This window comes from Pogona vitticeps, chromosome 7 (genome assembly GCF_051106095.1).
Source record: "Pogona vitticeps strain Pit_001003342236 chromosome 7, PviZW2.1, whole genome shotgun sequence".
Classification (NCBI taxonomy): Eukaryota; Metazoa; Chordata; class Lepidosauria; order Squamata; family Agamidae; genus Pogona; species Pogona vitticeps.
This window is the reverse complement of record NC_135789.1, coordinates 31,775,628-31,788,048: the sequence shown is the minus strand read 5'-3', so window position 1 is coordinate 31,788,048 and position 12,421 is coordinate 31,775,628. Positions and strand designations below refer to the sequence as shown.

Here is a 12,421-nt window from a genome sequence, read left to right as displayed (position 1 = left end):
TCAGCCTCCTGATTTACTCTTAATATTTCATTTGCATTTTGGAAGATTAAACTCTGCTACCGGGTTGCAGCCAGCAGATCGGTCTCTGCCTCAGTGTCCCCTCAGTTAAGGCAAGGGTTCTGTCAGGAGGCTTGGAAAGGAGAGGAACCCCTTGTTTGTCTTTATCCTGTTATAATCATGTTGAAAATCAGATTGTAGAAGGTTTGGGGCAGAGGCTTCCTCCCCACCCCCACACTTTTGTTTTTGTAAAGTGGTGTAAGGATGTAAATTTATCCACCACGTAAATAAAAAAAACAGCAACAGCTTGGCTTACCGTCAGTCCACCCAGATTGGCGAAGCATGACAGCATTTAAAAACAGAGCAGTTACACTGCTCACAGGTTTGTTCATCTGAGCTTTTTGTGGGTTACGGTCCAACTTCTTCAGATCCACTTTTTTTAGAGCTTTGGAGCAACTGAAGAGTTAAGAGTAAGGCCCTTTTTTTTCCCCTGGGCCCTCAAACCTCTGATTTTGCCCCCCTTTCTGAATATCTTGTTGGTGTTTTATTTTTCCCCCCTCTCCCTTTTCTCAGAAGCGTTTGTGACTCAAACATGACAGCACCGACTGAGTGAGACACCACAGAACCACCACCATCCCTTGTGTAACCAAAATGCTACTGCTCACCGTGCCAGCCTGGGAACCAGTGAAATGCAAATTGGCTGAGGGGGCCAAGGCTGAAATTAATGGCGAAGAAGTAAAATAAGCTTTAAAAAAAAAAGAAAAAGAAGTTTTAATGCAAGCTAAATGGTCCCCCACCCTCAGGCGATAATGTATGCAGAGTTAAGCTGACCCTTCAGCCTACATTTAAACCTCCATAGCTCTCTGAAATAAATCCTGGCTAAATGGTGCAGAAAGGCAGGCTGGCACGTTTTGAAATAAAGCCCTAGAGAGCCAAGATGGGCAGCTGTTGCCTTCCAGATTTTTTTTGGTCTAGCTTTCACCATTTCTCATCCTGCGCTCTGCCAGCTTTAGCTGGTGGGAGCTGTAGGGCAGTTGAAGTCTCAAGGGCCAGCCATTCTCTCCACCCCTACTTGAGGGGGGGGGGAAGATGGCTAAAATCGAACAGGGATCTTGTCTGGACTGTTTTGGCGCCATGATGGACTGGACCCGGATTCGAAGCTGAGTTTCAGTTAGTGCCGGCCGGACTAAAATATAACCTGTTTCTGAATGCCAAGGGAGCAGATGATAAAAGATAGTGGACTGGGCTCTGTCTGCCTCAGATTCTTATACTTATTCTGCTGTAGGTGCTGTTTTTTTTTTATCTGTTGTTTGTGTTACCCTGCTTTTGGGAGTGGCTACTAGGAATTATAAGGTCTTCTGCAATATTTTTTAGGTTTAAATTTACCCTGATCTCCCAGTCTTTAATGTTTTAATCTCATCTCATTGTAGTATTGCAGAGATGCGCCTGGAGTTTTGGGTAACACTCCCATGTTCTTAAAAATGTGGCCTGTAGTCCATGAAACTTCATGCAAAAAAATTTTTTAGGACTCTTTGTTTAATCATTCATTCATTCATCCTTTCAATCTGTATCCTGTTCCTATTAGTGCTGAGACACTACTCCAGGTGGTTACAGCACGTATAATAGAGAACAAAAATAAAGATAATAATGTTAAAAGCAACAGCAATAACCCTAAAAACAGATGGGACAGACTAATCGTATAAACCCAGGTCAGACGGGGGAAGGTGGTCAGCTAGGATCAGTGTGGAAAGCAACGTCTTTAATTGCTTCCTAAACGTCAACAGGGAGAGGGCTGGACGGAGCTCCTCCAGAAGCTGGTTCCATAAAGTTGGACCCACCGCGGAGAAGGCCCTGCCTCTTGTGTAGAGAATTTATGGGCCTCCCTCAAGGTGGTCCCCTGGAGGAGCCTCAGTGGGGATGATCTTGGGGGTTGGGCAGATGACGTGAAGGAAAGACGCTCCCACCAATAACACAGCCTCAAACCCTGGAAGGTATTGCAGAGTGGCATTTCAGCTGGTAGTTGTTCTAAAGTGGGTTGGATTAAGCCCTGGCGTCTCTCGTGACCAGGCGGCTGCGTCGATGCCAGGGATTGCTGGAGTGATCATGTTTTGATACCATTGTTCGTCACAGGTCACCCTTGACAGCTGCAAGGCTGGGATTTTTGTGGCCTGGAGGGCAAATGTCTTACCATATCTGTGTATATTAACATTTTGAGGGGAGCGTCCCCCTCTCCCATGGATGCCCCTTGCTGGAAAGTCTGAGCTGGGAGGGGGGACCCTTTGCTGCCCCAAATGTTTTGAATTCCGACTCCCATCGCCCCTGACCATTGGCCATGTCTTTGAGGCTTCCGGAAACTGGAGTTCAAACCATCTAGAAAACTAAAGGCCCCATGCCCTTTGTAAAAGTGATTTTAAAAAAGAAGGAAAACCAGACACCTGGAGTGTGATTGATGATTTTGAGGTGTTTGAGGGGGAAAAAAAGATGTTTTCCCCCCAAAATGATCTTGGGGGGATGCAGTGGGCTGAGTGCGCTCTATCTACCTCTGATCTGGATATTTTGACTGACCCCATCTGGGCAGTTAATTAATTGCTTTCTCAGAAAAATTAAAATGAGCTGTTTGCATTTAAAGCTTTGTTTTTTTCCTCCTTTTTTTTTAGAAAACTGACTGGGAAGTGGCTATTAAAAGCATCAACAAGAAGAACTTGTCTAAGTCGCAGCTCCTGCTTGGGAAGGAGATAAAAATTTTAAAGGCAAGTTGTTCCAGCGTCGTTTTCTGGACCTCTTAAGTTGACATGTTTTTAGCCGTGTCCAACATCATGGATTTTGAGTTTTGCCAGCCTTCTGTTTTCACTTGCTCGTTTTTCTTCTGTAAATGCCACAGAAGCATGGAATTCACTATCATTCCCCTTTTTTAAGGGAATCTTTCTTGCCTTTACGCTTCCTCACTGGTGCTTCCGCCAATACCCTTTATAGCTCTAAGTGTTGACAGTTCGCAGCAGAATTGGTTTCTGTAGAATCTCAGATTATTTCCCCCCCTCCCCAAATACTAGCATGCTTCTAGTCCTCAGTGGAGCGCACTTTTGAGTGGGCACGAACAGGGATTTTTTGTGAAATCTCAGAAGCCAAAGTGGTGTCTGAACAAGATCCTGGTGGCAGGGGTTGAGGGGTTCGTGCTTTAAAGAGTGGCAGGTGGAGACCATAAAGCCCTCTGAGTGTCACTGAGGAAAAGCTCCCGTCTACCCTGACCAGAAGAGGAATGATGGGAAATGTGGTCCAAATTGGCCAATCCTGCTTGAACACATGATGTTTGGTTGCCTCTGGAGATGAGACGCAAAATGAGGAATGCAAAAGGAGCAAATAGCAGCGACCATTGGCTCAATTTGTGCTGTTTACAGGTGGTTTGAGAAGTCAGGTTTTCCTGATGCAGACAGATGTTTCGTCATGTGTGTCATTGGGGGCTAGCAACCCTCAGGGTTGAAAATGGAGCATTGAAGACACACAACGACACAGAAAGGTCCAAACAGAGCAAGGGTTGAAGGTTTGCCTTCTCCGTTTTGCATCTCAGTCATGCTGTGTTTTTCTCCTCAAACCCCCTTTGGCTCGAGGCTCTGGAAAGGTTCTGGAGAGCAGCAGCTTCTGGAGAGCTGTGGTGTTTTCACACTCCCAGCTTCTGCCGCCCTCAGTTGACCTGGCCTGCTTTCCCCTTTTCTTTTGAGCAAAGCGCTCAGTGGCTCTGGAGGAACAATGTGAGATCTGTGCAGAGGGGGTTGTAAATTTGCTTGTGGCATAGAGCCTGCGTTGCGTGGGTGCGTGCGTGTGCCTCTGCACAGAGGGGAGGCTGTTGGGTTTTGCTTTTTGTGGGGTGTTCGTGCGTGTTGTTTTGGACTTTTAATATTGGTAATCAGCAGGGCTGGCACTTCCCTGAAACAGTATCAGTCACAAGCTCATTCGGCGACTCTCAGGCTCTCTTGATGACCACCTGAAGGCTTCCTAAAAACCTAGACATTCCTGCTGCTCCCTGGGGTTGGAAGCACCCCCTTCTGGCACTGATTCCTCCCTACCTGAACGGTGGCAGGAGGCCATCCTTGGGAAATTCCTGAAATAACAAACATTTGTCTCAAATGACAGTAACCCAAAGGAAGAGCCTTCTCTGCTAAACATTTCTTCCTTCTTGGACCCTTTAGTTCAGGCTCCCTGGAACTTTCCCCAATTCACTCCCATTTGCCCCCTCTAGGAAGCCCCCGCCCTACTTTCCTTTCCCTGGCAAGGGGAGGCAAGAGAGAAGGTGCCCTTCCTTTCATGCTGGGATCACTCGGGGCTTGTCAAATCTCCCTTTCTTAAAAATGTGGGTGGCATCTCTATGGTGTTGGCTAAAGGATTTGGGAAGTTGTCTTTTCGTTTTGAAGGCACTTTTGTGGCCCCAGTTCCTTGGGGTGGATGGGTTCCACAGATTGGTGGCATGTATCCTTTAGGATGGGATGACTGGCTGCTCAGGAGGAAGGAATTGACCGGGTGTGTGAACGCAGAAGAGACAAAAAGGGACAGAAATGTCAAAACAGAGCAAGGCAAGGCAGAAGAAGTAGAGAATGTTAATAGGGAGCTTCAGGGGGACGTCTTAAGCAGTTCCTTCCTGTTTCCTCCTCTTTATTTTGAGAAATGTACCCTGTCATATGCTTTCCAAGAAGCCAGAGGGTAAATTGGAAGCACTTAAAACCCTGGACAAGAAAAATCCATGTCACAGTTATTGTCTTAATGCATAGTTGTTGTTTTTTCTTTCCAAAAAAATAAACACTCAGCACCAATTTTAAAACATGCCCATATTCATTCATTCCCCTCCAGGTCCTTCCTGAAATAAAAAAATGTTTCTTCCCCCCCCCCCCCCCCTTCTATATACATGGAAGGTCTGGTCATAAATAGCTACGTCATTTTTCCTTTCAAAGCACCTTAAGGAAAGAACAAAACCATTGAGATCCAGAAATAAGAGTGGGAGAAACGCCAGGTCAAAACAGCGGGTCATGTTCTCCCTACCCCACTCCCAGAAGAAAAGGTAGAGATTTAAAGGTCATTCTGAAGCTTCGAGGCTCTTGGGGGGGGGGGGGGAAAGACCTGGTTCCTTCCAGATGTCATTTCAACCTTGTAGGAAGACGGGGCTGCCAGACGGGGGGAGGGTTTATGCAAGCGAGAAAGAGGTTCATTTGAGGCAAGGATGTTGCTTTCCAGAGCCACTCATGCCTTCCTTCCACACATTAAACACAACTGACATTAATGGAGGAAGAAAGAGGTTTAGCCTTGCCTGGAAAGGCGGCTTCTTCAGAACAGCGAGGCCTCTCTCGGGAACCCCTTGCCTGTATTTCTCTGAACTGCATCTCTTTCTGTTTTCCAGGAGCTTCAGCATGAAAACATTGTCGCTCTGTATGATGTGCAGGTGAGTTTGTTTTGCCATCTCTGTGTGCTTTGCTCCCTTGATGGAACCGTATAGCGTCTTGCCACACTGCTGCAAACCCAATAGTCCTGGGGCTTTTTAAAAGTGTAACAGATTTATTCTGCTCCTGCTGACAAGGAAAACTCCTCTGTCTAAGGCTAGATGCAGGATCCCCGATTTACTGATGTCTCTGTTTTTTCAGAGAAGGGACATTTCTGCACTGTTTCTCAACCCTTGAGCTCATCAGGCCCCTCTTGGCCATCTTGGAATAGCGTGCAATTTCAGACCGTAAAGTACCTTACCTGCATTTCGGGGCTTCTGTCCCCTGCGGCTCCCAGTTTTGCCGTCCTGTTGTGAAGAGTTCTCCAGAAGGCAAAAGCTTGTGCTTTTTCTGAACTTAAGGTTGATTCAGTTAAAGATAATGCTCAACCCCTCTGAACCCCAGATTTACAAGGGCATTAACTGAGTATGTTCAATGTGTGCATTCAGTGAAAGTATAAGACACGTGTGTACAATGGGGAAGATAATATTCAGCCACTCAAAACGGTAAGGTGGTTTGTTCTAGGTCAGGAATGGAATAGTTGGTCTAGAGATGGGCACCTTCAAAGAGCACAGGTGGAGTGATGTTCGGCCTTCTGGGCATTTTGAACCACTGGTGGGCTGTAGAAATAGTTCAGTTGAGAGGCAAGATTTTCGTTACAGTTGCTCAGAATTCCCTCCATGGCCGTGTTTTCCTGGACGTCTGGCCTGGTCTCCCCTCCTGCCTTTACCTCCCACTGATCAGCACGCTAGCCATAACTTCAGCCCCTCCATCTTCCTTCCCATCCCCTTTTCCTCATCCCAGCCTCCCTCGTCGATGAGTACAGTGCCTGTACATGCGTTCATGTCTTCCAGGGGGTTGAGAGGGGAGCCAGATTGAGGGTTTAAGTGATGGGTATCTGCAGTTGAGAATCCTCGGGTTTGGCAATTCCTGAAAACTCCTACTAAATTGGCACTTTTTCTGACAGGCAGCGGTGTTTCAGGGTATAAAGCAGGCTGTTTTAGAAGGGATAATGGCAGTATGGAGGAAGCTGAGGAGCATCAGCTCAACTTTATGGATCCCCGAACCAAAAATTAGAAATCTAATGTGCTGGTGGGGGGATACTGGGCTTTGTAGTCCAGAAAACTTAAAAGGTTCCACACTCCAGCTTCCTAGATGCAGAGTTATGTAAGGAAGCCTTCTCTCCCCCCCCCTTTTGCCCTTAAACTTACAAGTCAAGTCTTATCCAGACAGATTCTCACTGTGCGATGACTCTCCATGATTAACAGGCATGGTTGGGATGGAAGGTTTATTTTTGGCCGGTTGATTACAACGTGCCCTTTCCTTGTGTTCTCGGGAAAGATGGAGGTTTTAAGCCTACTCCAGGCCCCAGCTGGTGGGGCGTTTTTCTGAAGAGTTCTTAAAGTAAAGCCAGACATAGATCAAAAATGGTATTTAGGTTTATGCCTACCCTCTCCCTTTGTATGACAGAAGTTCTGCTGTTTTTCAAGGTTTTGATAGGGTTTATTAGCCCAGAGCCCTTTGCGCAACGTGTGGTGTGTCTATCCAAATTTTCTTTCAGAGGAGACGCATGCCGTAGATAACCGGATGCTCCCATCCCAAACCCCTCTCAGCCTCATATTGGAAAAATATTTAGGCCAGCCTGTGTCCTATGTGCCGAAAGAGGATTCCATCTGGATTGGAAGAACTCCCCCCTGACTCCACCTTCTTTCCAGCCCCGTTTTGCTCTTCTTCTGGAAGATCTGCCAACGGAAGAGGGTTCTGCCGCCAGAAGGCACTCCCCCACCCCCGATTCTGAGTTCTCACAAGTCAGGACCGAGCTGGTCTTTGTTTAGGGGTTTCCTTGAGTGACTGCTCAAATGCTTTTAGGAAAGAAGACCACACATCAGCTTCCCTCCATGCTCTTTTTTTTTTCCATACGTAAAAGTGTTTTAGCGACATGACTGTTTCTCTCCACCTCTCCTTGTCTTTTCGCTGGCTCAGATTGGAAAGGGGCCAGCTTAGCAAAGGTTAGTCGTAAAGGCCTCTCGGCTGAGCGGCCAGTCCTCCAAGGCAGGATTAAGCCAGAAGGGTGGCTTGGCATTCCAGCTTTTAAAAACACTTCACGTCACGACATTTAAAGACAGGGCATTAAATACGAGGATGCCGAGAAGGAGGTGTGTTTCTGTAGCTGGACACATCCCAGTTTTTTTCTTGGGTGTTCCATTTCTTTTTTGTCCACCCTACGGTGCCGTGCTGAATTTTCCCGGGGAAAACAGGGTGAGTGGATCGACAGGATCTTTAGCCTTCCCTCTCTCTTTTGTGTAGCTCTGGGTGTGCCATTGGATGTCCAGCCTTGGCTCTTACATGTGATTATACCTCAGGCAGTTTGCCTCCGAAACCGTGGTCAACAGAACCTCTAGAGTTCAGAGTCAGTTCTTTTGCAATCGCAAGAGCCAAGAATCGCCGCCTGGTGCAGAAGACAGACATGGATCGAATTAAAAGAGCTCTGATCTGTGTTTTGAAGAGGAGAGAGAGCCCAAATCAGAGCCATAACTGAAAAGCAAAAGAAGAGTCTTGAGCCACTTATAAAACAATCTTGATTGCAGTCTCTTTTTTTCAGCTCCTGAGAATACACAGTCAAAGCACTGCGGTACACCTGTTCAGCTGTGCAACTGACGAAGTGGGTTGTAATGAACACAGTTTGGTGCTAAAATAAGCCGGTCTGTCTTCCTAATGTAGGAAGACACTTCTTTTTCATTTTGCTTTCGGCAGGAGGAGGCTGTGTCCTTGACAACTGGCAGGAGTTTCTGCCGTTCTCCACCTCCTACACGGTTCCACTTCTGGTGATCTTCGTCTCCTCTTTAGGATCTGGTGGCCCTGGTGCTGTTGACAGGAATCCTTTCGCTGTTGCTATGATTCAGGCATAGGGGAGAGGTCAGGAATCTGTGGTGGCTTATCTGCCAGTCATCCTGATGTACATCAGTAGGTTGAGATCCACCATTTGCTCACATTTGCTCTAAAAACTATGGTTCATTGTCACACCCACAGTCATACACAGTTGCCACGTCTGTATATTTCCCATGCTCAGTCCCCAGAGGTATATTGTCTGCACCACCTCCTGTCTTCCCCCCACCCCCCAGAGAGTCGGAATGAGTTCCTTCCGGCATAGATGTTCTTGGCATCCTTAACCTCTGCCATCCTGCTTCTGTGGACGCAAGAGAGAGTGTGCCGTACCCCAGTGTCAGGCAGCTGGCAGCCTGTGGGCAAAAACTGGCCCGTTGCCACCATTCACAAGTCTTCCTAAGCAGGCACACTCCGGAGATGTTGCATGACGGTGCCCATCATCACCCCCCCCCCCACCTGGTTCTGGATCAGGAGGGCATCCTGCAATTGCTTGGGTTTCATCCTCCACCTGCAGAGGGTTTGGGGTGTTGCCTGGGCACAGATCAAGCCTGCCTGTGCGCGTAGCAGCAAGGCAGGGAGAGGCTCATTCATCTGGAAGCCTTCCCTTGCCACTCGATCAATGGGCCATTAATGTGCACGCCTGGCTTGGCAGTCGGAGAGCATCCTATCCGAGCGCAGCCAGATAATTGCTGTCGGTTTCTGTGAGGCTGCTCGGTGCATCTGTAAGCAGCGAAGGGGGCTGCAGTTCGTCATGTGATACCCCTTTCCCTGGAGGATGCAGGGGAAAAAAATTCAGGCTCGGATGCGGGGAAGAACTGTCTGTGTAACATTGCGAGGGGAGCATGTACCCACAACTAGCCGCTCCCCAGAGGAGCTGGGACTACAACTCCCATCAGAGCACCCAGTTGGAGAAAGTCAGAGGTTTCTCATCCGTTTTCTCCTCCAGTCTCGGGGAAACAAGGTCACAACTGAAGCCCCAAGCAAGGTCAGAAGGTAGACCTGCCTTTCTTGGCCCCCTGACCCTGTCTGTCTCTCTTCTGACTCAAGCCCAAGATGCAGTTTCTCAGAGGAGACGCTGGGGCCTTCTGCAGGTGACAGACGTTGCTCGCTGAAGACATCGCTGGAAGAGGGCGCTGGAGAACGTAGATGAGGTGCAGCCAGTGGATTCATTGGCTGCTTTGCAGATTTCCAGATGCTTTAATTGCAGGACATCCTTCCTTAGGCTAAGAAATCCACACCTGTATGTGTTAAGGAAAAAAAAAACCTGGCCCATCTAGAGTGTCTTTTCCTTGGTTTCGTGTAGGCCCAGAGTTGCAGAACCAAAGGAAAGGCAGAGTAGAATAAATCAGAGCATCACAGCAGACGGTTTGGAAACTGTCCCGCCTGTTTGCAAAATCCACGTTGTGTCTTTTGAGCTGCTGAGGCGGCCCCAGCTTTTTCATCCCAACAGGGGAAGCGTCACGGCCTCGGGAGCTTCTTGTGGGAAACCTGGATAGAGCAACGATCCCCATGACCATGGGCATTAAAGTCGGTTCTGTTTTCTTCTTCATCTTGGCTGGAACGACCGCCAGCGATAGCGCTTAAAGGTCTGGAAACCGTCTTGTGCCAGGGGCCGACCTGGGCAGAAGCAGCCACGTCATGGGTCCTGCTTTCTTGCCAGCCAGTCGACCTCGAAGTGCCGAGGATGCTTCTGAGAACAGCTCAGATTATGTGTTATTTATTGAGGCTGGAGTCCCTGATGACGGGATGAGATTTAATAAACGGCACTGTATAAATGCCATTCCTTCAAATAACCGCGTGCTGTAATACTGCTGTGCTCTAGCAGAGAAATATGAGACGGAAAGCTGGCCCGTTGTTTCCATCCTTCTGAATGGCTGTTTGCTTCCCTCCATCATCCTTTTTGTGCTTCCTTTCGAATCTGAAGTCAGGGGCTGCCTTGGTCTTCTTCATTGTATGTCGGTTGGTCCAGAAGCATTTGTGGCTGAGGAACAGGATAAAACTGCTTTGTTCGTTGGCTTCGTTTTGGGACGGTCTTCGTGGACCCCACGTTTTACATCCGTTTTGCTTGATGGAGGGTTCTGAAAACTCGTAGGCACGTCCTTATGTTTGAAATTTCTAATGATCCAGTAGGAAGTATTAGCCGAAGCGGATTTTCAGTGTCAGTAATCCGTTGAGCTGACCAAGGGAGGGTGTCTTCATGGAGGCAAAAGAAGAAGCAGAGAGCGTTGTGCTGCCCCAGAGGGGAGGAAAGCGAACTCTTCCATCATCATAAATATTAATCCTCTGTGTAAACAAGGAGACAGTGACTGAACGGGTCTCTCTCTTGCTCTGTGCGATTTGACAAACGGCCTTCTACGTGAAAACCTCGTGGGCTGCCAGGATGGCGCCCGACCGACAGCCGTTTCGAGCAGGAAACATCTGCCCCAGGCAAGCGAAGCCACATGGGTGGTGGTGGGGTGTTGTCATTTCAGGATCCTGTAGTTTCCCCCACACACACACTGTCCTTGTTAACAGGAGCCATCCGTCTAGAGGTCTCCTGCAGACAGCCTGTGTGGAGCAGGACGGGCAGGATATTTTTGCAGCAGTGTGTTGAACAAGTTCTTCGAACCCCTCACTGGTCCACTGAGCAAGTTCTCGTCCGCTGATGGGGGACGATGGAGCCCCAGGTAGCCGCGCTGCGGGATTCTTCTGCCATCTTTCTCGCTCTGAGGAAATGCCGATTGTGTTTAATAAAGGAATGCCCAGCCCAAGACCTTGTTAGAAGTAGACTCCAGAGTTTTGTATTCCTTTACAGGCCTCGGCAGCAGTAGCTAGAATTATCCAGAGCAGTTACATAAGCCCTTGTCCCTTCTTTTCAAGCCTTGCAGTTTTAGACGGTCCACCATTTATGAAGGCTTTTGTATTTTTATTCCCCTTTCAGAAGCACAGTGTGTGTTCAGAACAAATGTATGTTTGTACCTTTAAGCACATGATTGCTTCATCTGTTATTCTGACTACCTTATTATTGTTAATTTCTGATATTCTCCCTTTTTTTTTTAAACCAAAGGACTCCAAACCCAGCGAATCCTCTCCCGTTTTACCTATTTGCAGCCTTCATAAAAACAGAGGCTTAAAAGCACAAATATTTTAAAATGCAGATTTTTCCCGCATCTGATAATGGGACAGTATTTGCTCAGCATTGGTCCAGGCCTCCTTATGCCCCCCAGACTGAACTACAGGTCCTATCATCCCCAGTCACGGGGATGATAGGGCCACCCATGTGGTTGGTCATGATGGGAATTGTAGTCTAAAATATTGAAGGACACAAAAAGTTGGCTTATCCTTTTATATAATGCAACATTCAGACCCATCCATTCTCTCCTGCTCCCTGCAAATGAACCATAGTAATAGAATATACCCATTTGAGGATCTCACTGCTGGATTTCAAATGAGGCTTGAGACCAGAGCGGTCTGGCATTTTTCGAGGTTGTAGCTGCTACTTCGGGTGGGTGGGTGGGTGGCAAAACTGTGTTTTGAGTAAGGCATGGAGACAACAGAGCCCCGTGTTTAGGGCTAAGACGGGGCTTTGGAACCTGTTTGCAAAACGGCACTCAGGGTGCTGCTTAAGTGTGGGGTTTTTTGCTTCTCTGCCTTTGGGGCTCCTTGGGGTTTACTCCCAAGAGCCTGGGAACTGGTTTTTAGTTGAGGCTTCGAGTGATTTGCTCTCTCCTGCCTGCCAGCCTGGTCGCCTGGAGAGTGAAGTCATGAGAGGTCAGCCAGCCCCTTCTGGGAGGCTCTCAGCGGCGCCTGTCTTGGGTTTCTGCCCGGCCAGGAGGAGGCTGCATGCCTGCCCGGCCGGCTCACTGGCCAGCTGGGTCCCCCCCCCCCCCCGCACAGCCCCAGCGCTGGGTTTCCATGGTCCGCCTCTCCGGAATGCCCATTCCACACTCCCGGATTTATTCCGGGTTCTGGGTGGCCTTGACAGACTGTACCTGTCTTGACCTTCATCTTCCAGAGGAACAGAGGAGGGCCTGGCCCTGCTTTGCCGAGGAAACCAAGCAGGTTTCCAAAACCTGGCATTTGTATAAACGTACCGC

General features: G+C 48.3%; 1 protein-coding gene across 2 annotated transcripts in view; it reads left to right on the top strand.

Annotated features, from left to right (window-relative positions):
• ULK2 (unc-51 like autophagy activating kinase 2) overlaps positions 1–12,421 on the top strand; it is a 41,816-nt gene that overhangs the window by 2,192 nt on the left and 27,203 nt on the right. For both annotated transcript variants that reach the window (XM_020809043.3, XM_020809042.3), the window contains exons 2-3: positions 2,655–2,747; positions 5,381–5,422. In XM_020809043.3, the coding sequence (XP_020664702.3) occupies positions 2,655–2,747; positions 5,381–5,422 (135 nt within the window). The remainder of the gene's footprint in view (positions 1–2,654; positions 2,748–5,380; positions 5,423–12,421) is intronic.